Source organism: Hypanus sabinus, chromosome 1, assembly GCF_030144855.1.
Source record: "Hypanus sabinus isolate sHypSab1 chromosome 1, sHypSab1.hap1, whole genome shotgun sequence".
Lineage (NCBI taxonomy): Eukaryota > Metazoa > Chordata > Chondrichthyes > Myliobatiformes > Dasyatidae > Hypanus > Hypanus sabinus.
This window is the reverse complement of record NC_082706.1, coordinates 189,680,941-189,708,072: the sequence shown is the minus strand read 5'-3', so window position 1 is coordinate 189,708,072 and position 27,132 is coordinate 189,680,941. Positions and strand designations below refer to the sequence as shown.

At 39.7% G+C, this 27,132-nt stretch overlaps 1 protein-coding gene across 10 annotated transcripts in view; it reads left to right on the top strand.

Annotated features, from left to right (window-relative positions):
• The window catches only part of epb41l3a (erythrocyte membrane protein band 4.1-like 3a), a 311,655-nt gene that overhangs the window by 279,537 nt on the left and 4,986 nt on the right, over nucleotides 1-27,132 (top strand). For 8 of the 10 annotated variants that reach the window (XM_059983624.1, XM_059983609.1, XM_059983617.1 and 5 more), the window contains 5 exons: nucleotides 4,383-4,487; nucleotides 14,670-15,074; nucleotides 17,362-17,490; nucleotides 18,932-19,030; nucleotides 26,746-26,826. In XM_059983624.1, coding sequence (XP_059839607.1) covers nucleotides 4,383-4,487; nucleotides 14,670-15,074; nucleotides 17,362-17,490; nucleotides 18,932-19,030; nucleotides 26,746-26,826 — 819 coding nt within the window. Of the gene's footprint in view, nucleotides 1-4,382; nucleotides 4,488-6,218; nucleotides 6,321-6,867; nucleotides 7,084-14,669; nucleotides 15,075-17,361; nucleotides 17,491-18,931; nucleotides 19,031-26,745; nucleotides 26,827-27,132 lie in introns of those variants that run through there. The other 2 variants (XM_059983647.1, XM_059983651.1) reach the window with 2 other exon arrangements.

Genomic DNA, 27,132 nt, shown 5'->3' with positions numbered 1-27,132 from the left:
CTCTTCCTCACCTTTTTTATTCTGGCTTCTTCCCCCTTCCTTTTCAGTCCTGAATAAGGGTATTGACCCAAAACTTCGACTGTTTATTCATTTCCATAGATGCTGGCTGACCTGCTGAGTTCCTCATTTTGTGTGTGTTAATAAAGGAAATAACGTAAAATAAGGAGGTGGCAGATGAATGAAACAGGTATTTTACATCACTTGTAACTACTAGAGAATAGCATGTGAGGGAGAAAGGTAGGAAAATTGCTATTTTCCAAGAAATAGTGTTGAGAAAACTTCAGGAGCAGAGAACTGACAAATCGTCCAAGGATCTTGAATAATGTGAATTATTAGTTGGTTTTAAAATTTTCCAAAAATCCCTTAGAGGTTCCATTAGATTGTAACATTTCAAATATAACTCATTTTTTCTAAAAGGAAGGAAGATGGAATGCAGGAAACTACAGGCCAATTAGGTTAACTTTTGTCATGGGAGAATGCTAGAAGCTACTGTTAAAGATATTACAGCAAAGCATTTAAGGAAAAAATAACTTTTTTTTTGACAACACCAACTTGATTTTGTGTTAGGAAAATCATATTTGATCAATTAATTAGAGCTCTTTTTTCCGGCACCAATTACCTCTTGAAGGAATTAGTGGGTATATTTGTGTTTCAGGAAGTTGCCATGTCAAAGATTATTGCCTTAATCAAAAATTCTTGGATTGAAGATTGGTGTGGATAGAAGCCAGAAATAGCTGAAAGTAGACATAATTGAGTCATTTTCTGATTGGTAAGCCATTACAAGCAGGTGACACAGGAATTTTCATTGGAGTCTCAACTTTTTATGAATGAAGACATCAAAGGTTTGTTTACTGAATTTTCTAATGACATAAAAACAGGTCAGAAACTAATAAAATTCATATTATATAAGTAATGAGAGTTTGTAGAGACCTTGCATGTAGAGGAATGATTCATACAAGTCTAATATAGTGAATAATTAGGAAAGGTAACAGTATATTATCATTTATTGTGATGGAAATAGAATATAAATATAAATAGGTTATGATTCAGTATACAAGGTATTGTTAAGATCACATTTGGATAACTGCGCAATGGATGCAAATCCACTGGAAGCAGTTCAGAGAAGGTTTCTATTGGATCTGTTTAATTTCTGATCCTTAGGAGGCAAGAATGGTGAGCAGTCTTAATTTCAAAATTTCAGTTTATTTTAGAGTACAAGCAAACATACAAACACAGAGCAAACTAAATAAAGAACTGAGGAATGATGCTCAGAGGGGAATTAATGTTAAGCGGTGTACGACAAAGGAATAAAAAGAAATAAAAGATGGCGCTTCTGAAAAATCTATCAGTTTATAGATGAGATAAAGAAAATTCCATAGGTGGCAATGAATTAATTAATGAATTACATCACGTGGGTAATGTGCTAATAATTAGCCAATGAAAACTGAGAAAGGTAATAAATTGATGTACTGCTTTCTGTCTGTGTGAAATACATGAGTTTGTTTTTAAAAAAGTACAAATCCTATGAAAAGTATTATTAATAAAAAACAATAGTTTCCAATACTTCTTACACTGGTGCCTGGAATGGATGGATGTCAACATAACAAAGTTAGAAAATACTTTCCTCAAAGGGCACTGAAAAGGAGTTCTTGAATATTTTAAGGCAGATATAAGAAAAGGCACGATAGGAGCAAGAACTTGAGACTTTCATCAGATTAGATTTGATGTTGAATGACAGAATAGGCTTGAGGAGACAAGTGACATTACTGTTAATCAGAAGTCATCTATAATCATGTATATGTAACCTATCCAGCTAATATTTACAGGACCTGTCTAGATCAACTGAGCCTAATCTGCACATTATTTTTTTAACTCCCTTGACATTTACATTTTTTTCCCTGAGTAAGGTGCCTTATTTTCCAAATTGGCTGTGGAACGTGTCAGACAAAAACATATCAATAATTTGTGTGGATCCTTTTCTGGACCTTTTTCAGATGCCCTGCTGTGTTTAGGTTCAGCTCAACAGCATCACAAATATATTTGCATTACCAACTTTCAGCTGTATTGACTTCAGGTGTCTGAAAATTATGCAAAATAACTGTTAGTTGATTGATTGTTATTTATTTATTTAGAGATACAGCACAGTACTCGTGTCATGTTTGTGAACTGAATTTTATTCCCCTAATTTTATTTTTCAGTGTTCTTCTTTGTTGTAGTAACTGTGCAATCATCATGACTTAAGATTTTATGCATTGGGAACAATATTTATTCTCATAAAGTGAAGCCTGATCAGTCACAAGTTTGGGAGGGGCACATATGCAGAATCTTAACATGCCTAGAGTCTCAGCTTGAAACATCAGCTTTTTATTCCTCTCCATAGATGCTGTCTAACCTGCTCAGTTCCTCCAGAATTATGTGCGTGTGTGTTACTCTGGATTTCCAGCCTCTGCAGAATCTCTAACAAGAAAATCTGCAGATGCCAGAAATCCAAAACAACATACACAAAATGCTGGTGGAACTCAGCAGGCCAGGCAGCACCTATGAAAATTAACAGACAGTCGAGGTTTTGGGCTGGGACCCTTCTTTAGGACTCTTCCATAGATGCTGCCTGGCCTGCTGAGTACCTCTAGCATTTTATGTGCATTGCTCTGCAGAATCTTTTGGAGTCATAGAGTCATACAGAAGTACAACACAGAAACAGGCCTTGTATTCTGTGCCAAAACCACTCAAACTGCCTATTCCCATTGACCTGCTCCAGGACTGTGGGCCTCCATACTTCTACTATCCATGTACCTATCCAAACATTGTTTAAATCATGTTCACATGGACCACTTGTACTAGTGATTCATTGCACACTCTATGACCCTCTGAATGAAGAAATTTCCCCTCATGTTCCCCTTAAACTTTCCACCTTTCAACCTAACCCATGACCTCTGGTTGTAGTTCCACCCAACTTCAGTGGAAAAAGCCTGCTTGTATTTATCCTATCTATACTCATAATTTTTTATAACTCTTATCAAATCTCCCCTTATTCTTCTACCTTCTAAAGGATAAAGTCCTAACCTATTCAATCTTTCCTTATAACTCAGGTCCAGCCACATCCTAACAAATTTTCTCTGTACTCTTTCAATCTTATTTACATCTTTCCTGTAGGTAGGTGACCAAAACTACACACAGTACTCCAAATTAGGGCTCACTAATGCCTTATACAACTTCAACATAACATTCCATCATTTCTTCATTGGTTTATGAAGGCCAATATGTCAAAAGCTTTCTTTATGACCCCTATCTACCTGTGCTGGCGCATTCAATGAATTATGAACCTGTTTTCCCAGATCCCTTTGTTCTACCACACTCCCCAGTGCCCTACTGCTCACTGTGTAAGACCTGCTATGGTTTGTCCTGCCGAAGTGCAGCACCTTGCACTTGTCTGCATTAAGTTCCATTTTCCATTTTTCAGCCCATTGTTCCAGCTGATACAGATCTCTCTGCAGCCATGATAGCCTTCCTCACTGTCCACTACACTCCCAATCTTGGTGTCATCCACAAATTTGCTGACCCAGTTAACTACATTATCATCCAGTCCATTGATATAGATGACAAACAACAAAAGACCCTACACCGATCCCTGCAGCCCACCACTAGCCACAGGCCTCCAGTCAGACAGGCAACCCTCTACTACCACCCTCTGGCTTCACCCACAAAGCAATGTCTAATCAAAATTTACTACCTCATCTTGAATGCTGAGCAACTAAATCTTCTTGACCAACCTCCATGCAGGATCTTGTCAGATGCCTTGCTCATGTAGACATCACCTACTGCCTTGCCTTCATCCACTTTCCTGGTAGTTTCCTCAAAGTATTCTTTAAGAATGGTTAGATATGACCTACCACACATGAAGCCATGCTGACGATCCTTAATCAGTTCATGTTTATCCAAATACCTATATATCTGGTCCCTTAGAATACCTTCCAATAACTGTCCCACAACTGATGTCAGACTCACCGGCCTATTTTATTTCTGGTTTATGTTTACAGCCTTTCTTAAACAGCAGATCAACACTGGCTGTCCTCCAGTCCAATGGTACCGCTCCTGTCACTAAGGATGGTTTAAATATCTCTGTTAAGCATCAGCAATTTCTGCACTTACCTCCTGTAGGTTCCGAAGGAACACCTTGTCAGGCTCTGGGAAGTTATCCACCCTGATTTGCCTCAGGATAGCAAGCACCTCCTTGTGTTTAGGTATTGTCTTGTACAGTTTTGTGCCTGAAAATTTTCCCTTGCACTTTACATGCCACTTGTATACTTGAAATATTCAGCTGTATAGTTAGAATGCTATATAGCTGGCTTGTAAATTAAATTAATATTTTTCTTCTCCTTCAGGCTGAAGATGAGCAAAAGGCAGTAGATAAGGAAGCACCTACTGGTTACAGCACTGTGGTGACTAAAGAAATTGTCATCAACAAAACAGTCTCGTCTCTCCCAGAGGTTGGTATCTTTATTAAATTTATTTGTACATATAATCAATATAAGAATTTTTAGCAGGAAATTTAAGCATATATTCAATATAATACTCAATTCTGAATCAAGACAACAGGACTAACAATTAATCAGAATATTTTTAAACTCTCATTTGGTCGGCAGAAAGGTTACAAATTATAGCTGTGCACAAATAATCTCTGCACTAAAGTAATCAGATATAAACTGGTGCTGGCCAAGTACGGGTTGTTCACAGAGCAAAAGGCAAGTTCCTTTATGCTCAAGTGAACTTAACCTCACTTTGGTAGCAACCAGCAATGATATTTCTATGCTATATGATGTAAGTTTGCTCATTTCTGCATGTAAATGACATAATGTGAAATCAGATTATATTTATTGCTTTGAAAACACAGAGTATTTTACCCCATAAAGGACAGGAAAAGGGTAAAAGCATGATGGCTCAGAAAATGCTTGGTTCAGGAGAGGAATTTCAGAAAGACTCTTAAAAGTAGAGTGGAATTGGAGACACTTGAGTAATTTAGTTTTATTTGAAGCTGCGAGAAGTGGTGAATATATATTGCAGTGAGAGCAAGGCTGATCAATGAATGAGATGGACTAAGAGCTTTATATTTAGTGTGTTTACAAAAGCTGGAGGATGAGAAATCAGCAATGAAATCACTGTACTGCCCTCGTGTCAAAAGAGCAGCGACACAGAGGTGGGGATAGAACTGGATTGGGTCCAGGCTATTATTCATTCAGGGGTGTGAATGGAATTGGTGTTGATGGTTTTCCCCCAGCCTAACGATGGTGGCTTTGAATTTCCCACCTTCAGCTTGTCCCATTAATCCAGACAATGAAGTTGGAGATATCGGAAGAGGCATGCTTTGGAAACCATAGCGAAGGCTGTAAAGGGGATGAAGTGGGGTTTGTGATATTAATAAAGAATTCATTTGTAGATTGATTAGGCCTATTTCACTAATAACCCACCGAGATGACCTTCTGTGCCCCTGTCGTTACATTATTTATCTACTACGTGCTTTACCCTATCTGCGGTGACTCAGTGATCCTATTTGCAGTGATTCTGTAATCCTATTGCGTAGCCAACATTGTTTACCAGCAGAAGATAGAAATTCATTTCATACATGATTATGTCCTAAGCAGGGATTGTTCTCTAACATCTAAAATGTGATTATTCTATTAGGTGCTTTTTGCATGTAAGTGATCTAGCAGTTTATCAAAGACTTGTGATTATACAATCTATTTACTTCTAAAATAGGATTCCCCATGATGCTCAGTGCCTGTGCATGTATGTGCCTCACCCTTAGAAAGGGGTGTGTGAATAGAACTTTTGTTTAAATGTGCAGCACTGAGCTTTCATTAATTCCCATACAGAACTATTTAGATCAAAATGACTGTTAAAAACACAAATTTGTAGGGGAGGAACGGGAGAGAAGCTCATCTCATGGACAACACTTGAGTAGGGAATGCAATAGTTGATGTTAATTAGCAGAGGAGGGGATGGTGAAGATGAAAGGAGGTGTATATTGGATGGAACAACAACAATTGGTTGATATTGTGTCATCCGTCAAACAGCAGAAAACTGTGCTGTCTACTCAGGAGGAAACTCTCATTTCAAAGAAGGGGGGAGCAAAAAGAGGTGATGCTGAAGGTAGTCCAAAACCTATAGAGATTGTGAGACAGCGAGGAATTGAAAGCTCTGATGTGAGGTCTGCTTTGCAGAAGTATGAGACTTCAATGACCAAATGGAAGACTGATGAAGAGCCAGTGTTTACCATTGCCACAGCTCACTATTTTACTGAGTCATCGGGATCAAGAATTTTGGTAACTGTTAGCCTTGACTGTCACAGTCTAAAGATAAAATGCATGACTTTCAGACAGCACTTGCTTTCAGTATGCTTAAACAGCTAAAAGCACCATTCTGTTTACCTGCAAGTTGCTTCTACCCAGCCAGTGATCCTCTAATGTGGTTTTAATGTTTTAGTTTTGCTATTACAAACTGTTTTGTTAAATTAGCCACACTCGTTAAAATTCAGGCTTTGAGGCTGACCCTGATTTGCATTTCACCAGACAGTCTTTTCATCACCTTCTGCAACTTTATTGCACAGATTGTTCCTTAAGATTCTTTTGCGTGTCCCTTCCTTGTAGCAAAATATTTGTATTGTTTGACCTTCCCGCGTACTAACATAATCTCATCCTTTGCCTGTTTTCCTTACACCCTTCCTTTATTTGGCTTTTTTTTCCTATATGTTCTAATTAAACTTCTGCTATTTTTTCAGTCTGTAACTTTGAAACAGCTTTTGTCTCTCTGCTGTTGACCTAGTCATGTATGTCAGTCAGCTTTATATGTTGACTTTCTGTGTCTACACAGACAAAGCAGTCTGGTTCTGAAGTAACCTCAAAAAATGTAGACGTCTCCAATCTGTTAGATTCAACACGAAAACAAATGGATGGAAAGGAATGGGCTTCTGCTTCATCATACAGCTGGGTTCAGGTGTCTTTTTATTCTTTAAAGAAATCTTCTGTCCTTAAATGGAATTGTCACTTCTGGCGTTTCTGCTCCTACTTCTAACTATGTGTCACGTTTCACCGCTCCAGCATATTGTGTGCATTTCAACAAAGTACAGGGCTTGAAAGGACTTTCCCTGTCACATGCTATCTTCCTTTTACAGATTTCTGTACTTTTCATCATGATGTCCATCTTCCCTTCTTCCCAAGTCTCAGAAACACAAGAGATTCTGCAGATGCAGGTGATCCAGAGTAACACACACAAAATGCTGGAGGAACTCAGCGGGTCAGGCAGCATCTACGGAAATGAATAAACAGTCGAGGTTTCGATCCTGATGAAAGGTCTTTGCCTAAAACGGTGACTGTTTGTTCCTCTCCATAGATGCTGCCTGATCTGCTGAGTTGCTCCAGCATTTCTCGTGCATTGCTCCCCAATTCTCATTTGCTGGATTAGGTATTCCGCCTGGGAAATGATCGGAAGATTCTTATCAACCAAGTGGCGTTATTGTTAACCCTATCCATTTTTTAACAACCTGAAAACAAAATCAACCCAGATAAATGTGAAGTGATTCATTTTGGTAGGTCAAATATGATGGCAGAATATAGTATTAATGGTAAGACCCTTGGCAGTGAGGAGGATCAGAGGGATCTTGGGGTCTGAGTGCATAGGACGCTCAAAGCAGCTGAGCAGGTTGACTCTGTGGTTAAGAAGGCGTACGGTGTATTGGCCTTCATCAATCATGGAATCGAATTCAGAAGCTGAGAGGTAATGTTGCAGCTGTATAGGACCCTGGTCAGACCCCACTTGGAATACTGTGCTCTGTTCTGGTTGCCTCACTACAGGAAACCATAGAAAGGATGCAGAGGAGATTTACAAGGGTGTTGCCTGGATTGGGGAGCATGCCTTATGAGAATAGGTTGAGTGAACTCAGCCTTTTCTCCTTGGAACGATGGAGGATGAGAGGTGACCTGATGGAGGTGTATAAGATGATGAGAAGTATTGATAGTGTGAATAGTCAGAGGCTTTTTCCCAGGGCTGAAATGGTTGCCACAAGAGGATACAGGTTTACGGTGCTGGGGAGTAGGTATAGAGATGTCAGGGGTAAGTTTTTTACTCAGAGAGTGGTGCGTGAGTGGAATGGGCTGCCAGCAACGGTGGTGGAGGTGGATATGATAGGGTCTTTTAAGAGACTTTTGGATAGGTACATGGAGCTTAGAAAAATAGAGGGCTATGGGTAACCCTAGTAATTTCTAAGGTAGGGACATGTTCAGCACAACTTTGTGGGCTGAAGGACCTGTATTGTGCTGTAGGTTTTCTATGTTTTTAAAAAATCTGTTTTCTTAAATTATCCTTGTCATCCCCTTATTGATATCTTTGAATAGTTCTTCAATCCCTGATTACTCCTAGACATATGTAGGACAATGAGGAACTCCAGCAAATGTCCAGCATTAACTCATGTTGGCCCAGAATCAGAATGGTCTTACACTTCTTATCCCTGATAGCCATCGATGTATGACCAATGTACCAGTGCTACAAAGAATATCCCTGCACCTTGTGCAAACAAAATTACTTCCACGTGAGCATGAGGTCAATTTTAGAAGTTTAAATAGGTACGTGGATGAGAGAGGAACGGAAGGCTCTGGTCCAGGTGCAGATACATGGGACTCGGTAGAAGATCAGAGTGGCACAGTCTTCATGTACTGAAGGGCCTGTTTCAGTGCTGTGTCTCCAAACTCTCTATCTATGGTGAGCAACCTGATTATTTATCCACCCAGAGAGTGATCTCTTCTACACCTTCAGCCAACATTACCCTCTGTATACAAGCTAGAATGCTTGCAGGTGTAACCTGAGAACAATTTACCTTTCCATTTTTTTTTTAGCTCTGTGTGGAGAGGCATCTGGCTTCTACTTGACCCTTTCTTAAAGTAAAGCAACCAAGGACCAGGAATTGGTATTATGGGATCAAATTGAAAGACTACATAGAGTTAGTGTTCAAAATGCTGGGTGGTTTATTTCAAAAAATGATGTGCAACAGGAGACCAGTCAAAGATGATCTACTAAGCATGAATTTGGTACGACATTTTCATTCTCAGTTAATGAGATTACCTGTAAAAATAAATTTTGATAATAGAATATTGGCTGCAGGAAGATGTAATTAAGTATATAACAAACTGGGTCCTGATTAGAGAATAAAATGATTGTCCACAAGCCTAACAGCAAATCCAATTTTCTGTTACAAAAATGGAGGCATTAAAAACTAGAGATTCTGTAGATGCTGGAAATCCAGAGCAACAACACACAAAATGCTGGAGGAACTCAGCAGGTCAGGCAGCATCTATGTATGGAAACGAACAGTCAACTTTTTGGAACAAGGTGAAGGACCTAACCTGCTGAGTTCCTCCAGAATATTGACACTATAACATAATTAGTGAAGTTCCTGAAGCTTGGGTGTCCTTACTGCTGCATTCTATCATTCTATGTCTCTACCTCTAGGCTTTGTCTGTAGTTCCCTGTTACTACATTAACACAATCCACACAACAGTGTAGTGGTTAGCATAACAGTCTGTTGGACCAGCAACCAGATTCACTTCCTGCTGTTGTCTGTAAGGAGTTTATATGTTCTACCTGTGACCACATGGGTTTCTTCCAAGTTCTGTGGTTTCGTCCTACAGTCCAAAGCGTACTGGTTAGTGGTCTACACACACAGAATGTGGGAGCAACTCAGTGGGCCGAAACGTCGACTGTACTTTTTCCATAGATGCTGCCTGGCCTGCTGAGTTGCTCCAGGATATTATGTGTGTTGCTTGGATTTCCAGCGTCTGCAGACTTTCTGTTGTTCCCAGTTGGTAGGCTAATTGGTCATCATAAATTGTCCCCTGATTAGGTGAGGGTTAAATCGGTGGTTGCTGAACGGTGTGACTGGAAGGGGTTATTCCACACTGTATCTCAATAAATAAACAAACTAGTTATTGGCCCTCACTATTCTTTCTCCTACAACAGGTGGAAATCCCAAGCTCAAGTTATACAGTTATCATGAGTACTTCATGACTTTCTGCTTTTAGAGAATACTTCAGTAGTAAGGATTGAGAATAGATCCACCCTATATTTGGAAGGTTCTAGTCACCTCAGTGGTCACACAGCACGAGATAATTGTGAGCACAATGGATGAGCCAAATGTTTTTGTGCCCAAGCAGAAAGATTACTGAGTCCATTGAGGAGTTACATCAGTAGAGAATTGGACCTACTCACTCCTGCAGTTCAAGGTTAATGGTTAAGGAGTTACTATTTTACACTTTGTTTATAGTAAATTTACTGCTAAATCCTTGCTATCATAAGAATTTCAGAGAGTTATTTTCTGCTTTCTTGGAAACATTTTTGCAAAGGTGCAGTAATCTTACTGCATTGCTCCTGAACATATCAATAACAAACAAGGAGGAAAAGTGTGAAACAAGGGCATATTGGTTACATTAATTTATGCTGGAAATTTGCCTGGAGCTCCTCATTTCTCTTGTTTTCCCTAGATGTGTGGGAGCAACTTTATTTACAAATGGAGGTGGCTTTCTACAAGCCCAAGGATAGGTCAGTAATGTGAGGGCAGCTCCAGGAGAGCTCTGCACAGAAAATACTGGATGAGCTCAGCAGGTCAGGCAGCATCTTTGGGGATGAGTGGCCAGTCCTGCTGAAGGGTCTCGGCCCAAATCGTTGACTTGCTGAGTTTCTCCAGCATTTTGTGTGTGTTGCCCTGGACTTGCAACATCTGCAGAATCTCAAGTCCAGAAGAGCACTCAGCCCATGTTAATTCACCCTGCTCTGTCCAGGTGTAACACGTTCTCAGATTGTTCCACTTGCTGTTGGTGATACTCCAATTCAGCAAGGTTGGGGTATCAACAAGCAACAGTTCATTTTCATTTGACTGCCTTAGAAATGATTGAAATCCAGCATGATCTGGTGTCAGATAGCAGATTATAATTGTTGGGGTTTCTGTTACATTTTCTGCTTGTTCCATACAAAGACTAGAGTTTTGAAAGTGAAATCCATTTTGCCACTTCTATCTAGCTTTTTTCAATTTAGAAATACAATAATTGTGATACTGTACTATTTGTCCAGTGATCCCCGTACCCAACGCCTGTAGCACTGAGGATGCCTGCCATTGGCTGTTTGGTATCACCATGCTAATTTTTTTTCAAAGCTCTCCTATAACCTTTCAAAATATGAAGAGAGACTCCATTAAAATAAATGAGTGATGGACAGGCATATACTGTTATTTCTCTTAGGGGAATAAATACAACCAAAGTTTGAAGTACTTGCATCAGCCTTTCAGAAGTACAACATGAGATAAATTCTGAATAGATCTAACACTCATCCTTGGAGCGCTGTGGACCATAGGTGATCTTAGTTACACCCCTTCTTTTACCATTGCCCTCAAGCCAGTGGATCAAGCCCCGTTCTCTCAGGAACGTGGAAGACATTCCCAGATCAGTTCTCAGAATGCTTTAGACTAAGGGAGAGTTAAATATGGCAAAGTTCCAAGAAAAACTGCAGTGCAGCATACTGTGTTCAGAGCTAGGTAATCACATCGCCGTGGAATCAGATCGAGGTTCTGCAGTGCAACCACATCCAGCTGGGCAAATTTTAAAAAAATAACAGCAAGAAAGACCCTCAGATAAATCTTCAAAGATTGCAGAGCTCAGCAAAACAAATGCAAACGACAAACCTGAACCGTCATGTTTGCAAGGTTCCCAAGTATCAATAAAACTATGACTCCCGCCCTCCCCCACCCACCGCAATGAGGATATTCTTAGGTTGAAGGAGGAACTCCTCATATTCGACCTGGATGGGCTCCAGCCATAATTAAGGGTATTTAAGAATAGCCACATACCTTGAATGTCTCAAAAAAACCTTGTCAAAGCTACAGTCAGAGTTATTAGGGTCTGAGGATGGCCAGGTAGTGACTCTCATACACTTCCTCTGACTTGCCCCTTGTAAAGGACCCCAGTCAGGACCATCAAGACATTATCAATTATGATGATCTCTCATCCATTGCCACCAACTTCATAGACCACTACAGCACATGTGGAAATATCTGTGTTCCCAGTCTTCCCTTCCAACGCCTCAACTCTTTCTGCACTATATTGACGCTGCTTCATGCACCCATTCTGAGCTCATCAATTCCATCAATTTTGCCTCCAACTTCCACCCTGCCCTTAAATTCACTTGATCCGTTTCCGACACCTCCCTCCTCTTTCTTGATCTCTCTGGCTACCGATATCTTTTGCTTTCAAGAAGGAGCTAGATAGGTATCTTATGGATAGGGGAATCAAGGGATATGGGGACAAGGCAGGAACCGGGTATTGATGGTAGATGTTCAGCCATGATCTCAGAATGACGGAGCAGGCTCGAAGGGCCGAATGGTTTACTTCTGCACCTATTGTCTATTGTAAACCTACCGATTCCCACGGCTATCTTAACTTTACCCCTTCCCACCCTGTCTCCTGTAAAACTGCTGTTCCCTTTTCTCAGTTCCTTCGTCTCTGCTGCATCTGTTCTGAAGATAAGGCTTTCCTTTCGAGGACATCAGCCTCCTTCTGCAAAGAATGCAGTTTCCCTTCCTCCACTATTGATGCTGCCCTCACCTGCGTCTCTTCCATTTTCCAGACACCCCACCCCATCTTCCCACTGCCTTAACAGCGACAGAGTTCCTCTTGTCCACACATACCATCCCATGAGCCTCCACATCCAGCACATCATTCTCCACAACTTCTGCCATCCTCAACAGGACCCTACTGCCAAGCACATCTTTACCTCCCCCACCCCACCACTCTCCACTTCTGCAGAGATAGTTCCCCCCACCCATGATTCCCTTGTCCATTCGGCCCTCCCTACTAACTTCCTTCCTTATCCCTGTAAGCAGCAGAAGTGCCAGACCTGCCCATCACCTGATAATCTGTGGGGTCGTCTAGTGCTCCCGATATGACCTCCCCTATTCGGCATAGATTGGAGGAACGCTTCGTTGAGCACCTTCGCTCCAACTACAAGAGGCAGGACTTCCTGGTGGTGAACCATTTGAATTCCCGTCCCCATTCCTATTCAGACATGTCGCTCCATGGTCTTTTCTACTGCCACAATGAGGCCACTCTGTGGTTGGAGGAGCAACATTTTATATTCTATCGAGGTAGCCAACTGGATGGCATAAACATCAATTTCTCCAACTGTGTAATTTTTCACCCTCCCCTTCCCTTTTCTTCAATTCCCCCACTATGGCCTCCCCCTTACCTCTTCTTTTCTTCCACTGCCTATAACCTCCCCCAGTGCCTCTCCTTTTTCCATTTCTCCCGTGGTTCACTCTCCTCTACTATCCGATTCTTTCTTCTCCAGCCCCTTACCTTTTCCACCTATCACCTCCCTCACCCACCTGACAACCTTTTTTCTTGTCCTCCTTCCCCTCCTCCCATCTTCTTATTCCTTTCTCTTCATTTCTGGTCTTGGTGAAGGATCTTGGCCCAAAACGTCGACTGTATATTCACTTCCATAGATGCCGCCTGATCTGCTGAGTTCCTCCAACATTTTAACATAGGACAATACAGCACAGTACAGGCCCTTCGGCCCACAATGTTGTGCTGACCCTTAAACCGTCCCTCCCATATAACTCCCCACCTTAAATTCCTCCATATACCTGTGAGTGTTAACCAAAGTTATTAATCAGATCAAATCCAAAAGGGCCAGCAACACTGATACTGCAAGTGTGACATGGATTTTATAAGGGAATCATAATGTAAAGAGATTACATTCAAAAGAAAAAAAAAACTTGCTAGAAATTAAAAAGAAGAACAGAAAATTTCCAGCTGCTCAGGCAACAGTTGTGAGGGTTGAAAGCAGGATTGAACTGCAGGATTGATGGCCTCCCGGCAGAACATCTCCAACTGCAGCAAGTCAACAGGTGGTTGTTTGCAGGATGTACGTGAGAAGAGTCAGTAGAGTTGTCTAGTTACATATCGGAAGGAATGACATGCTAATCTTTCCATTTGGTTCTCATTGTTTCTATTAACATAATAAAATATCCTTACGCCATGAGTTAAGATATTTGGAAGTCTATCTTTGCAGATGGATGACAAGTCTTCTACTTTGTATCTGTGTTGATAGCCTGTTTTTTGACAGAACAATCTTTGCATCACTCAGAGCTAATGCACTGGACAACTCTTGGTGACTAAATAATGATTAAGGGCGAAGATATAGTAGTTTTATATTGTTATATATCACTTCATTATAACTATGTGTATATGTTATATATACAGTATATATAATGTACTCTACTGTTTCCATGTTTCTTTCTCTCTCTCTCCCCCCTCTCACTCATACACACACACACACGTGTGGCAGAAACATGGACACAATAGAGAAACATAATTGACTAAAGTAGAAAACTGTCTGAACATTTTCATAATTACAAGAGATTTTATATGTATTCTTCACTAAAAGCATGTCATACATTAATTTACTACATCCATTTCTGTTTTGCTTATTGAAATCTTACCAGCTTTTGATTGTAGATGTTTGAAGTAGATGGAGATGGCTGTGCTATAAACCTAACTCAGAACAGGTCACAATAGTTGTTATTCAGTACATTTTACTCTGCACACTTTCATGTGAGTTTTTAATCTCTCTAGAAACCGGACGTGGATTTGGACGAGAGTTCCAAAGTGGCACAACATGAAGTCCTCAAGCAGGAGAAGACCATGAAGATTGTGCAGGAAACAATGGTGATGGAAAAGAAGCATGTGATGAATGTGCATGCAAGCGAGGATGCTTCTGCTGTGAGCGCTAAGCTGGCAGGAGTTGAGAGGGATTCTTTAACAGAGGCGAGCAAAGCTCACTCATCTGGTGATGCAGGGGGTCTGAGTTCTATGGTGACTGTAGAAACCAAAGAGGACCAGAAGGAGGCAGCGAGTCCCAAAGTGGATCAACCAGTAGCTGATATTGTAGAAGGACCACCTACCACCCAAGGGTGGGAGGAGCAGCCTGAGATGGCAGGCAAACCTTCAGAAAAATCTGAAGAACAACCTCAGTTCGAGGTAACTGGTTCCCCTCACCTCCTTACCAACTTTTATTTGTTTCCACATAATCTACCATCAACATCTACAATGTTTGTTATTTTAGAAACAAAATCACAGCAAAAAATTCAAATGTGTTGCAAGTCACACCTGCTTTGAGTAGTGCCACTGAATCAAGTGATTTGTTATCACTTTTTAACCCACATTTCATCCTTCATTCCTGTTATCAGATTATTTTAAATTTTGAAATAGAGGGAGTAATTTTAATCCTACTGATAAGAGCTCAATTTAGTTTTGTTTGACTTCCAAATTAGGCAGGCAGCCAGTCCTTTCTCTTCCATGAGCAGTTTAGGATAAAATTACTCACCTCCTGTGCCATCTCATCACGTTGATTTTAAAACAATATTATTGATAGTTAACTGCAGTTTGATATATGGCTTCTGCAATACCCTGTGTCTGCCTAATGCTGATGCTATGATGCTTTCTGTTTCTGATTTAATTTTGCTAATCTCTTTTTGCCATCATCAGTTTAGATTATTGCAGATGACTGAGTTCAGCTAACTGAAATTTAAACTTCCTTCCTGAATTAATGAATTTTAACAAGACCAAAATACTTCCTGATCTTTAATTATGAAAACCTTTGAGTTTGATTATTTAGTTATTTAATTTTGACCACGTTTATTAAACTCTTCTTCAATAATTCCTAATATCTAAGTGATTTTTGAACTAGAACACCTCTAAAGGAAATTAAACTTAGACGTGTGTTTTATATGCACTACATTTTGAGACTTTCTATGATTATAGTTGTACCTTGGACGAGTGTTTGCATCAGGAAAACTAAAATTGGAGCCACAACCGAATATTCCTTTCGATCAGTATTGATGTCGAGAACACAGTGCCTGGCTTTGGGAGAGATGTGACATTAAAAGTAAATTGTCTGCACTTTGTGCAAGAAGATTGCCAGTGCATTTATCTTATGTAAAATTGCAGATTGCTGACCTTAAATATTATCTGCAAAACGTTTTCAGAAATGCAAATAGAGGTTTCTTACCTCTTTAGTATCTTAGGTTAATTGAGGAATACAAGACTTACTGATGCTAAAGTAATGTAATTATTTCCCCTCCCCTCACCCCTGTTCTCTTTCCTGTATTCTGTGCAAGTGGATGTTTGGCACACCTCACCCTCTACTGGTACAACAATAACTGGAACCCTTCCAGTGATCTCATATAATTAGTTTCAAGTAGTAATCAGAAGAGCTTGAAATAAGGCACCTGTTTTGTAAACATTATTCGGTTTTAAAAAAGTATCTAAAACAATATAAAGCAGAAGCAATCAATCTTCTGAAGGAATTAACAGTTGACCAATATTGGTGTGGGGAGAGGAAAGGAATTGTTTATAATCCGTCATGAGAATATATTTTCTGATCTGACGGTTTCAAAATATTTCTGAAGTTATCTGAAGCTAATTTGGATAACTGACTTCCTAGGCAAAAACTAATAGGAATTTAATTTGCATGACACAATGCACAATATGCTGAAGGAACTCAGCAAGTCAGGCAGCATCTATGAAAGTAAACAGTCAGCATTTTGGGTTTCAAATGCAGAATGTTCATTTGCCTCCGTAGATGCAGCCTGACTTGCAGAGTTTTTGCAGTATTTTGTGCTCAAGATTTCCAGCATCCACAGAACCTCCCACAGTTAGGAATTTAAACTTATTGTTGGAATCTTGTGAGAGACTGCCCCCAGCTGGTCACTGTGTGAAATAGCAAGGTGACAACTTGTATGTTTGGTCCCATTCAAGGTTACTTCATAGGTACAAGGCCATAGAATAATATTGAAACTTAAATTATATGCTTATAGCTATCTGTAAGTGAAATGATTTCCTTAATTCCTAATCATAAACAGTTGGACATGACAAGATATGATTAAATTACTTTTTAAATTGTCTTTATACAAGTTCTATGCTAACTTTCTGGGGTTCTTGTACTTATTGACATCAACTCCTAACATTAATTGGAAAATATACGCTGGAATATTGGGAAATGTAATTTGTCAGGTTTAAATATCATCTATATGAGAGTCATTCGCCCAAAGAGGAAGGAACACTCTCATATGCAAAATGCTGGTGGAACTCAGGCAAATCTATGGATGAACAGACTGATGAAGGGCCTTAGCCCAAAACATCACCATGTGCAATAATCTCAATACTGATGTGGCATGCATAGTAATGTACGGGCACTGTTTTGCTAATGGTAAGAATGAAAATTGTCATATCTGTTTTCTCACAACTTCTGTCCTTTTGAATGTAGCCACCTGTTATTAAGACAGAAACTGTCAGCTTTGAAAGCTTAACTAAAGAGGATGGGAAAGAAATTTGCACCAAGGATGTACCAGTGGTTCACACTGAGACTAAAACTATCATCTATGAATCAGCAAAGGTAACAGATTTGATGAGCAATTTTCTGTGCAGTTCATCATTAATTTTACAAACAATAATCAATAATGTTGTCCATAGTGTTAAAAAGTTTGTCTGTGCAACTGCCTTTATTTCTGTTTTATCCACTCACTGCTTACGCAGATCAAATTTGAAAACAGATAACTGAGTTGGAAGAAGTTTTAGTAATAATGAATACATCATCTTCAGAACCTGCATAGCCTAGAGCACACGAGAGATTAGAAATATATAAATGAAATGTACTGAAGCTGTGTGGATCCAAGAAATATCCTGACTGGGATTTAGTGACCAGAAGGCTGTTTGTAGTTAGAGGATTTGATTAGAGGTGTGAGGTGTAAAGGTGATAACTAGTATGTAGGTTGCAGCCATTCACTGCAAGAGACATGTATCTATGGCAACAAATGTAGATCAATGCATGATCAGCACCACAGAACTACTGAAAGAAAGCAGCAAAGCACATGAACATTCCCCATAATAGTGCAAAACAAACTAATAGATTTTGATACTGAGTGTAAATGGCTGAATGTGCTTTATTTTTATTACAGCACAGACTAGGCACCCTGTGGCCCTTCGAGCCGCTCCACCCAGCATCCCCCAATTTAACCCTAGCCTAAGGGACCTGATCACGGGACAACATACAGTGATCATTTAACCTACCAACCAGCAGGTGTTTGGACTGTGGGAGGAAACCAGAACATCTGGCAGAAACCCACAGAGTCATCAGGAGAACGTACAAGCTCTTTACAGACAGCGGTGGGAATTGAACCTTGGTCACTGGACCTGTAAAGTGTTGTGCTAACCACCATACTACTGTGCCACCTACCTTGCATACTTGCAAGCTAGAGGGCTAGCATTAATAAACACCTCATACAAAATGCTGGAGGACCTCAGCAGATCAGGCAACGTCCATGGAAATGACCAAACAGTTAATGTTTTGAATGGAAATGAAGAAATGTTCATTTTCATAGGTGCAGCCTAACCTGTTGAGTTCCTCCAGCATTTTGTGTTGCTTTGGATTTCCAGCAATTGCAGAATCTTTTGTGTTATTGATAATCACGTGTTGACTTTGGAAAAACATAACCATTGACACTCCAAATAATGTTAAAGGGACAGATTCCAGTATGGAAATATAGATTACTGAAGCCTTTTTAGCTAATCACAAAGTTTAGTTAAAAGAGAATTTTTGTTTGTTAACTTAACCACCAGGTTGTCATCTAAATTGTAATGAGGCAGATGTTTCTCTTAAACAATTCGTTTGAACAAGCTCGCTCTATTTGTATTAATAACTAAATACTTACAGATGTTGTTATGCGAGAGATCCTGAGAAGAGGGGAAAAAACACTTTGCATGCCTCAACTGCTATTAGTTGTAATACTGGTGAAGTTCAACAGAAAGTCAGAGTTTATTTACTTTCTTTTTGTTAGTTGGACTCAGATGTTGACGGTGACCCAGGAGTTCTAATGAGTGCTCAGACGATCACCTCAGAAACTTCGAGTACCACAACCACTACACATATCACCAAGGTAAATTTCACTATGGGTGTGAAACAGACAGTTGGGAAAGATTTTAAACTTGCTGCTTGGAGACAAAATAAATCCTATAGATAGACTGTTTAACTTTAATGGGCCATACTTTGATTTCTCTTTGATTTGCCAAGAGCTTGAGTTTCATTTATGAAACTTCTGTCTTATTTTTCACAATAGAATAATGGTTCACTACTGTCAGATGTACCAAGATACAGTGAAAAGCTTGTCGTGCATACTGTTCACGCAGATCAAATCATTCCACAGTGTTTTGCGGTAGAACAAGGCAAAACAATATTAATGCAAATAAGTGAAAAAGCTACAGAGAGAGTGCAGTGCAGGTAAACGATAAAGGGCAAGATTGTAATGCAGTAGACTGTGAGGTCAAGACTCCACTTTATTATACAGGAGGTCCTCTGAAAAGCCTGATAACAATGGGATAGAAACTGTCTGGCATTTGTACCTTTTGTACCTTCTGCCCAATAGGAAAGGGGAGAAGAGAATGTCTGGGGTGGGTGAGGCCTTTGATTATACTGACTGCTTTACTAAGGAAAAGGGAAGTATAGAAAGAGTCCACAGAGGGTAGTAGGCTGCTCCCTACAGATCTACTCTGTGATTTGGAAAGTTAAACTTTTAAGTACAATGAAAAAGAATGTTGGTGTATCTGTGAATCACTCATCAAGGAACTAAAAATTTTAGTTGCTCTCATCAATTAGATCCTGAGGCAGACTGTAGAGAGCCCCCATCACCAACATATACACTCCATGGATCATCGTTAGGATATCCAATGTGCTTTGGACATTCACCCCTTACTAGGAAAGGAACTCTGCAGCTTAGGGTTCTAGCAAATAGCACCAGAGTGCCAAGAAACTGCAATTGGAGGAAGCAGAATTTTTTTTTTGTCATTCAGTGCATGCCTCGCAGCACTGATCGAGGTAGTATTACAATAGTTTGAGGTGAGGTGCCTTCAGTAGGTGAGCAGATCATGGAGGTTTCAGTTATTTGTTGCTCCCAGAAGGTATATTGATTGCACTTTCAATTCCTTTGGGAGTTCAGCAAAATAAAAATTACACATTTATAGGACAATTTTATAGATAACAATTTCACATATGGTTGAACTCCGAAAGGAATTTAAAGCTCAAGGTGTATACTTTCATAGGGTAATACAGTGCAGAATAAGGTCCCTATCTATGCTCATCCTATTTGCTTGGGTTTGGTCTACATCCCTCTAAACCTTTCCTTTCTATGTAACTGTCTAAATGTTGTGCACCTCTTCTGGCAGCTCAGTCCAAATACTCATCACCTTCTATGTGGAAAATCTTGCCCCTTAACTTTCCTTCTTAAATCTATACCCTCTAGTTTTAGATTTTCCTAGCCAGGGATAAACACCGTGACCATCTATTCTACCTATGCCCATCATAATTGTATTTATTTCTATAATGTCATCCCTCCGCCTCTTTCACTGCTGGAAGTGTGTCCCAGACAATTCAATTATTCCTTATAACTCAAGCCTTCCAGTCCAGGCAACATTCCTGTGACTCTTTCAAGCTTGATCGCATTCTTCTTGGATATGGCAACCAGTACTATGCACAACTGTGACGTGTGTGGTATCACCAGTGACTTGTACAATTGTATGTCTCAATGCCTCAGGCTCACCATACATCATATTTGCCACTCTATCTCTTTTGCCACTTAATCTCAGAAATAAAATTATCCCATAATAAATGAAAGTGACCCACAGATAGATTACTACTTAAGTCTTTAAGGTGACCTACTCTCTCCTAAATTACAATTTTGTACTTCAACAGTCCTCTCTCCTGTTCCAACCTCACTCCTTCCGAACACTTGGCTCTCCATTCCCTCTGCACCAATCCTAACCTCACCATCAAACCCACAGATAACAGAGGTGCTGCAGTAATCTGGTGTGCTGAGCCCCAGCGCCAACTCTCAGACACCTACTCTTACTTACCTCTCAAACAGGGCCCCACTGAGGAACACCAGGCTATCATTTGCCACACCATCACCAACCTTGTTTACTCTGAGGATCTCCCATCATCACCACCAATCTCATAGTCCCTGCACCCCACACCTCCTGTTTCTACTTCCTACCCAAGATCCACAAACCCGCTTGTCCAGGTAGACCCATTGTTTCAGCTTGTTCCTGCCCCACTGAACTCATATCTGCCAATGGGTCATATTTTATAGAATTTTCAGGTTTCCATTAAGTTCATCAGTCCTCATCAGATCTATAATTAGAAGTATCAATATCTTTCTCCATTTGAAACTAATTACACCGTTCCAGCTAGTCTCCATTTGCTTTAGTGTTGTTTTTTTAATCAAGAAGCAATCTAGTTCTCTTTTCAAACAACTTGTGGAATCTATTTCTACAGCTGTTTGAAACCTGGAGTTAACAGATTTAAATAAATATTTTTAACGTTCTCTTATTTTGAGATGATCTTACAGTTGTGTAACCACCAGCCAGTGGCAAAGATCATTCATAATTTTGGCACCTCTGGAAAATCAGTGAACTGTGAAAGCCCTGACTTTGAAAGTTGTTTATTATTATTGCAAACATTTCATTCTGATAACATTTTTCATGCCTTTTTTTTTTCATTTCTAACTTGCTTAGAAATGAAGTGCTGAAAACTGCACAACCTGCAGGTTATCTATGAGCTTGCACACATTCATTATGCTTTGCCGTAATAATGTTCCAATCACCTCCTACTGAACAAAGTCCACTAATCTAACTAAGCAATTAGCAGAATGTGCTAGTCAACAGGGCAAAAGGCAATCCTTGGTTCATATGAATAGGCTGCATTACTATTTCCCTAATGAGCTGAAAATACTCAGATATGCAGGGGTAGTTCACAAGTTGAAAAATTTTAAACTTTTAACTTTTTTTTAAACTGAGATGCTTAGACATTTCTTGCAGGTGGCAATGAATCTCCTAAATTTATCGACTCCAGAGGTATTTAGAGAGAGATTTTTTGAGTGTTTGGGGAAGACAGGGCTCTGGGGAACTGGTATAGATGAGGAATCCGTGTCTCTGGCAGATTAATCGTGTAAATATTTAATAGTGGAGCAGCATGAAGGACTGGGTGTGCACTGGGAAATGGGCAGAAGCATCAGCAGCCTGGCATGAGGCTGCAGTTGAATGCTTTAAAATCTAATCCAAAAAGATATACCAAACTGTCGATATTTAATTATTACTGACAGGAAATGTCACTGCTAAGGTAACCAATGTCTCCAATCATGAATTGGAAAAAGTTGTCCTTGATAGTTTAGATTTTTTAAAAAAAGTACCAATAAAGGGGACATATTACATTTTTAAATATAAGACCATAAGTCATGGCAACAGAATTAGACAATTTGCTTCATTTATTATGAGTACTTTATATTGTGTTTAACTATATGTAGTGTGGTGTTGTGTATCTTAAGTTCTGTGATGTTTTCCTACCACTGCACAAACAAAGTTCCTTATGGAAAATAAAATGAATTGAATTAAGCCTACTCTGCCATGGCTGAATTCTTTAGCTCTCAATCCCATTCTCCTGCTTTCTCCCCATAACTTTTGATGCCCTTATTAATCAAGAACCTATCAACCTCTGCTTTAAATATACTCAATGATGGCCTCCATAGCAGTCTGTGGCAATGAATTCTACAGAGCCATTACTCTCTGGCTAAAGAAATCCCTCCTCATCTCTGTTCTAAAGAGAGATCCTTCTATTCTGAGGTTATGCCCTAAGCACACTCTCTAATGGAAATATCCTCTCCATATCCACTCTATCTAGGCCTTTCAATATCCGTTAGGTGTCTTTGAAACCCTCCCCCCATGTTTTTTAACTCCCCCAAGTACAGGCCCAAAGCCATCAAATGCTCCATATACATCAACCCTTTCATTCCCAGGATCATTCTTGTAAAATTCGTCTGAACCCTCCCCAATGCTAGCAAATCCTTTCTTAGACATGGGGCCCAAAAACTCCTAACAATACTCCACATGCAGTCTGACCAATGCCTTATAAAGTCTCAATATTACATCCTTGCCTTTATGTACTTGTTCCCTTGAAATAAATGCTAGCATTGTATTCATCATTTCCAACTCAACCTGCACATTCACCTTAGGGAATCCTGCACTAGCTTTCCCAAGTCCCTTTGCATCCTCATATTCTGAATTCTCTTCCTGTTTAGAAAACATAGCCTATCCCTTATTTCTTCTTTCAAAGTCCATACACTTCGCTACACTGTATTCAATCTAACTTCTTTACCCATTCTCCTATTCTATCCTAGTCTTTCTGAAGAATCCCTGCTTCATCAATGTTACTTGCCCCTCCACCTATCATCCACAAATCTGGCCACAAAGCCATCAATTCCATCGTCTGGATCATAAACATATGAAGCAAAAAGTAAAGGACCCAACACTGACCCCTGTGGAACAATGCCTGTCACCAGCAGCCAACCATAACAGTGCCCCTTTATTCCCACTCCTTGCCTTCTCCCAGTCAGCCAATCTTCTGTCCATGCTAGTAGAGATAGGTTCCATAAGGGATACTTGAGGAAGAGAAGATAGTTGGATGGAAAAATATGAAGAACCATTTTGTTTCCATTTGCTGGGATATCAATAATGATGTAACTTGAAGCTTTGTTTTGAGGAATATCAGGCTTTCATTATATTTTATACAAACTGCAGTATATTAAGAATGACTGTGAAATTTGCTAAGAATCAAAACATAGAGTAAATGAAGAAAAAGTGAAGATTTTTGAAGATTAGTTTCAATATAGTTATGGAGAAGGACAGGTCTGGACTCAAGGTTGAGATTTTTGATTGGAGCAAGGCTAACTTTGAGGAGATGCAAAAGGATTTAGAAGGAGTGGATTGGGACAATTTGTTTCATGGGAAGGATGTAATAGAGAAATGGAGGTCACTTAAAGGTGAAATTTTGAGAGTACCGAATCTTTATGTTCCTGTTAGGTTGAAAGGAAAGGTTAAAAGTTTGAGAGAGCCATAGTTTTCAAGGGATATTGAAAACTTGGTTCAGAAAAAGAGAGAGATCTACAATAAATATAGGCATCATTGAGTAAATGAGGTGCTCGTGGAAAATAAATAATGTAAAAAGAATCTTAAGAAAGAAATTAGAAAAGCTAAAAGAAGATGTGAGGTTGCTTTGGCAAGTAAGGTGAAAATAAATCCAAAGAGTTTCTACAGTTATATTAATAGCAAAAAGATAGTGAGGGATAAAATTGGTCCCTTAGAGAACCAGAGTGGACAGCAATGTGTGGAGCCAAAAGAGATGGGGGAGATTTTGAACAATTTCTTTTCTTCAGTATTCACTAAGGAGAAGGATATTGAATTGTGTAAGGTAAGGGAAACAAGTAGGGAATTTATGGAAACTATGATGATTAAAGAAGAGGAAGTACTGGCGCTTTTAAAGAATATGAAAGTGGATAAGTCTTCGGGTCCTGACAGGATATTCCCTAGGACCCTGAGGGAAGTTAGTGTAGAAATAGCAGGGGCTCTGACAGAAATATTTCAAATGTCATTAGAAACGGGGATGGTGCCGGAGGATTGGCATATTGCTCATGTGGTTCCATTGTTTAAAAAGGGTTCTAAGAGTAAACCTAGCAATTATCGGCCTGTAAGTTTGAAGTCAGTGGTGGGTAAATTAATGAGAAATATTCTTAGAAATGGTATTTATAATTATCTGGATAGACAGGGTCTGAATAGGAACAGTCAACATGGATTTGTGCATGGAAGGTCATGTTTGACAAATCTTATTGAATTTTTTGAAGAGGTTACTAGGAAAGTTGATGAGGGTAAAGCAGTGGATGTTGTCTCTATGGACTTCAGTAAGGCCTTTGACAAGATTCCACACGGAAGGTAAGTTAGGAAGGTTCAATCATTAGGTAATAATATTGAAGTAGTAAAATAGATTCAACAGTGGCTGGATGGGAGATGTCAGAGAGCAGTGATGGATAACTGTTTGTCAGGTTGGAGGCTGGTGACTAGTGGTGTGCCTCAGGGATCTGTACTGGGTCCAAAATTGTTTGTCATATACATTAATGATCTGGATGATGGGGTGGTAAATTGGATTAGTAAGTATGCAGCTGATACTAAGGTAGGTGGCGTTGTGGATAATGAAATAGGTTTTCAAAGCTTGCAGAGAGATTTAGGCCAGTTAGAAGAGTGGGCTGAAAGATGGCAGATGGCGTTTAATGCTGATAAGTGTGAGGTGCTACATTTTGGTAGGAATAATCAAAATAGGACCTACATGGTAAATGGTAGGGCACTGAGGAATGCAGTAGAACAGAGTGATCTAGGAATAATGGTGCATAGTTCCCTGAAGGTGGAATCTCATGTGAATAGGGTGGTGAAGAAAGCTTTTGGTATGCTGGCCTTTATAAATCAGAGCATTGAGTACAGGAGTTGGGATGTAATGTTAAAATTGTACAAGGCATTGGTGAGGCCAAATTTGGAGTATTGTGTACAGTTCTGGTCACCGAATTATAGGAAAGATGTCAACAAAATAGAGACAATATGGAGGAGATTTACTAGAATATTACCCCTGGGTTTCAGCATGTAAGTTACAGGGAAAGGTTGAACAATTTAGGTCTTTATTCTTTGGAGTGTAGAAGGTTGAGGTGGGACTTGATGGAGGTATTTAAAATTATGAGGGAGATAGAGTTGATGTGGATAGGCTTTTTCCACTGAGAGTAGGGGAGATTCAAACAAGAGGACATGAGTTGAGAGTTAAGGGGCAAAGGTTTAGGGGTAACACAAGGGGGAACTTCTTTACTCAGAGTGCGGTAGCTGTGTGGAACGAGCTTCTAATAGAAGTGGTAGAGGCAGGTTCGATATTGTCATTTAAAAAAAAAACTCGATAGGTATATGGACAGGAAAGGAATGGAAGGTTATGGGCTGAGTGCAGGTGGGTGGGACTACGTGAGAGTAAGCATTCGGCACAGACTAGAAGGGCCGAGATGGCCAGTTTCTGTGCTGTAATTGGTTATAAGATTGGATATTTTGGCTGAGTAGACAAATCCAAAATGGGAAGACTTGATCTATTGTGAGGCAGGAAAACTGAAGCAAGCGGATACAAAGATATTTGCAAAGTAGAATGGTGCAGGTGACAAGAAAGGTATTTGTTTATTCTTTTGGCTTTGAAAAAGCAATAGAGTTTGTACAAAACATTGTAGCTTACGTGCAATGCCCTATGTTTGTCTGGATATTACTGCCATGGGAGGGATATTAAACGTATAAAATTATGAAAGGGATAGATAAGATAGAAGCAGGAAAGTGGTTTTCCACTCTTAAGTGAGACAAGAACTAGGGGACATAGCCTCAAGATTCAGGAGAGTAGATTTAGGATGAAGATAAGGAGGAACTGCTTTCCTAAGAGAGTGGTGAATCTGTGGAATTCTCTGCCCAAAGAAGCAGTGGTGGCTACCTCAGTAAATATATTTAAGACAAGGTTGGATAGATTTTTGCATAGCAGGGGAATTAAAGGTTATGGGGAAAAGGCAGGTAGGTAGAGGTGAGTTCACGATCAGATCAGGCATGATCTTATTGAATGACAGAGTAGGCTTGACAGGCCAGAAGGCCTGCTCCTGCTCCCATTTCTTTTGCTGTTACTTTCTTATTAGAATACTTGGTCACCCATTGTAATTGAGAGTTTATGTAAGCTTTAAGTGACTATCTGTGTTCAATTTTCTGTTGAAAGATTGTGAAAGGAGGAGTTTCAGAAGCACGCATTGAGAAGCGAATTGTCATTACAGGAGATGCTGACATTGATCACGATCAGGTGTGTTCACTGTGGGCATATTGAAAATTCGTTGATGTAAAATAGCTTGTATATTTAAAACAAATTTCATGTTTGGAAACTGTTAACCAAAAGGAGTTTAAAATCTGCATGTTCTGATATTTAATTTGTCAAATGCATTTTAAGTTAAAGGAGCTGTAAGTCATTTAATGGGAGTGTGTGGATGAAAAGATTGAATGGGGTAAAGAAAGAACTTCCATAATTCACTTCCTGTCTTTTGACTGTTGTTTGGAGGATTGGGGATGAAGGCATCTCCATCTTTGCGGAATGAATTTTACTTCCAGGACA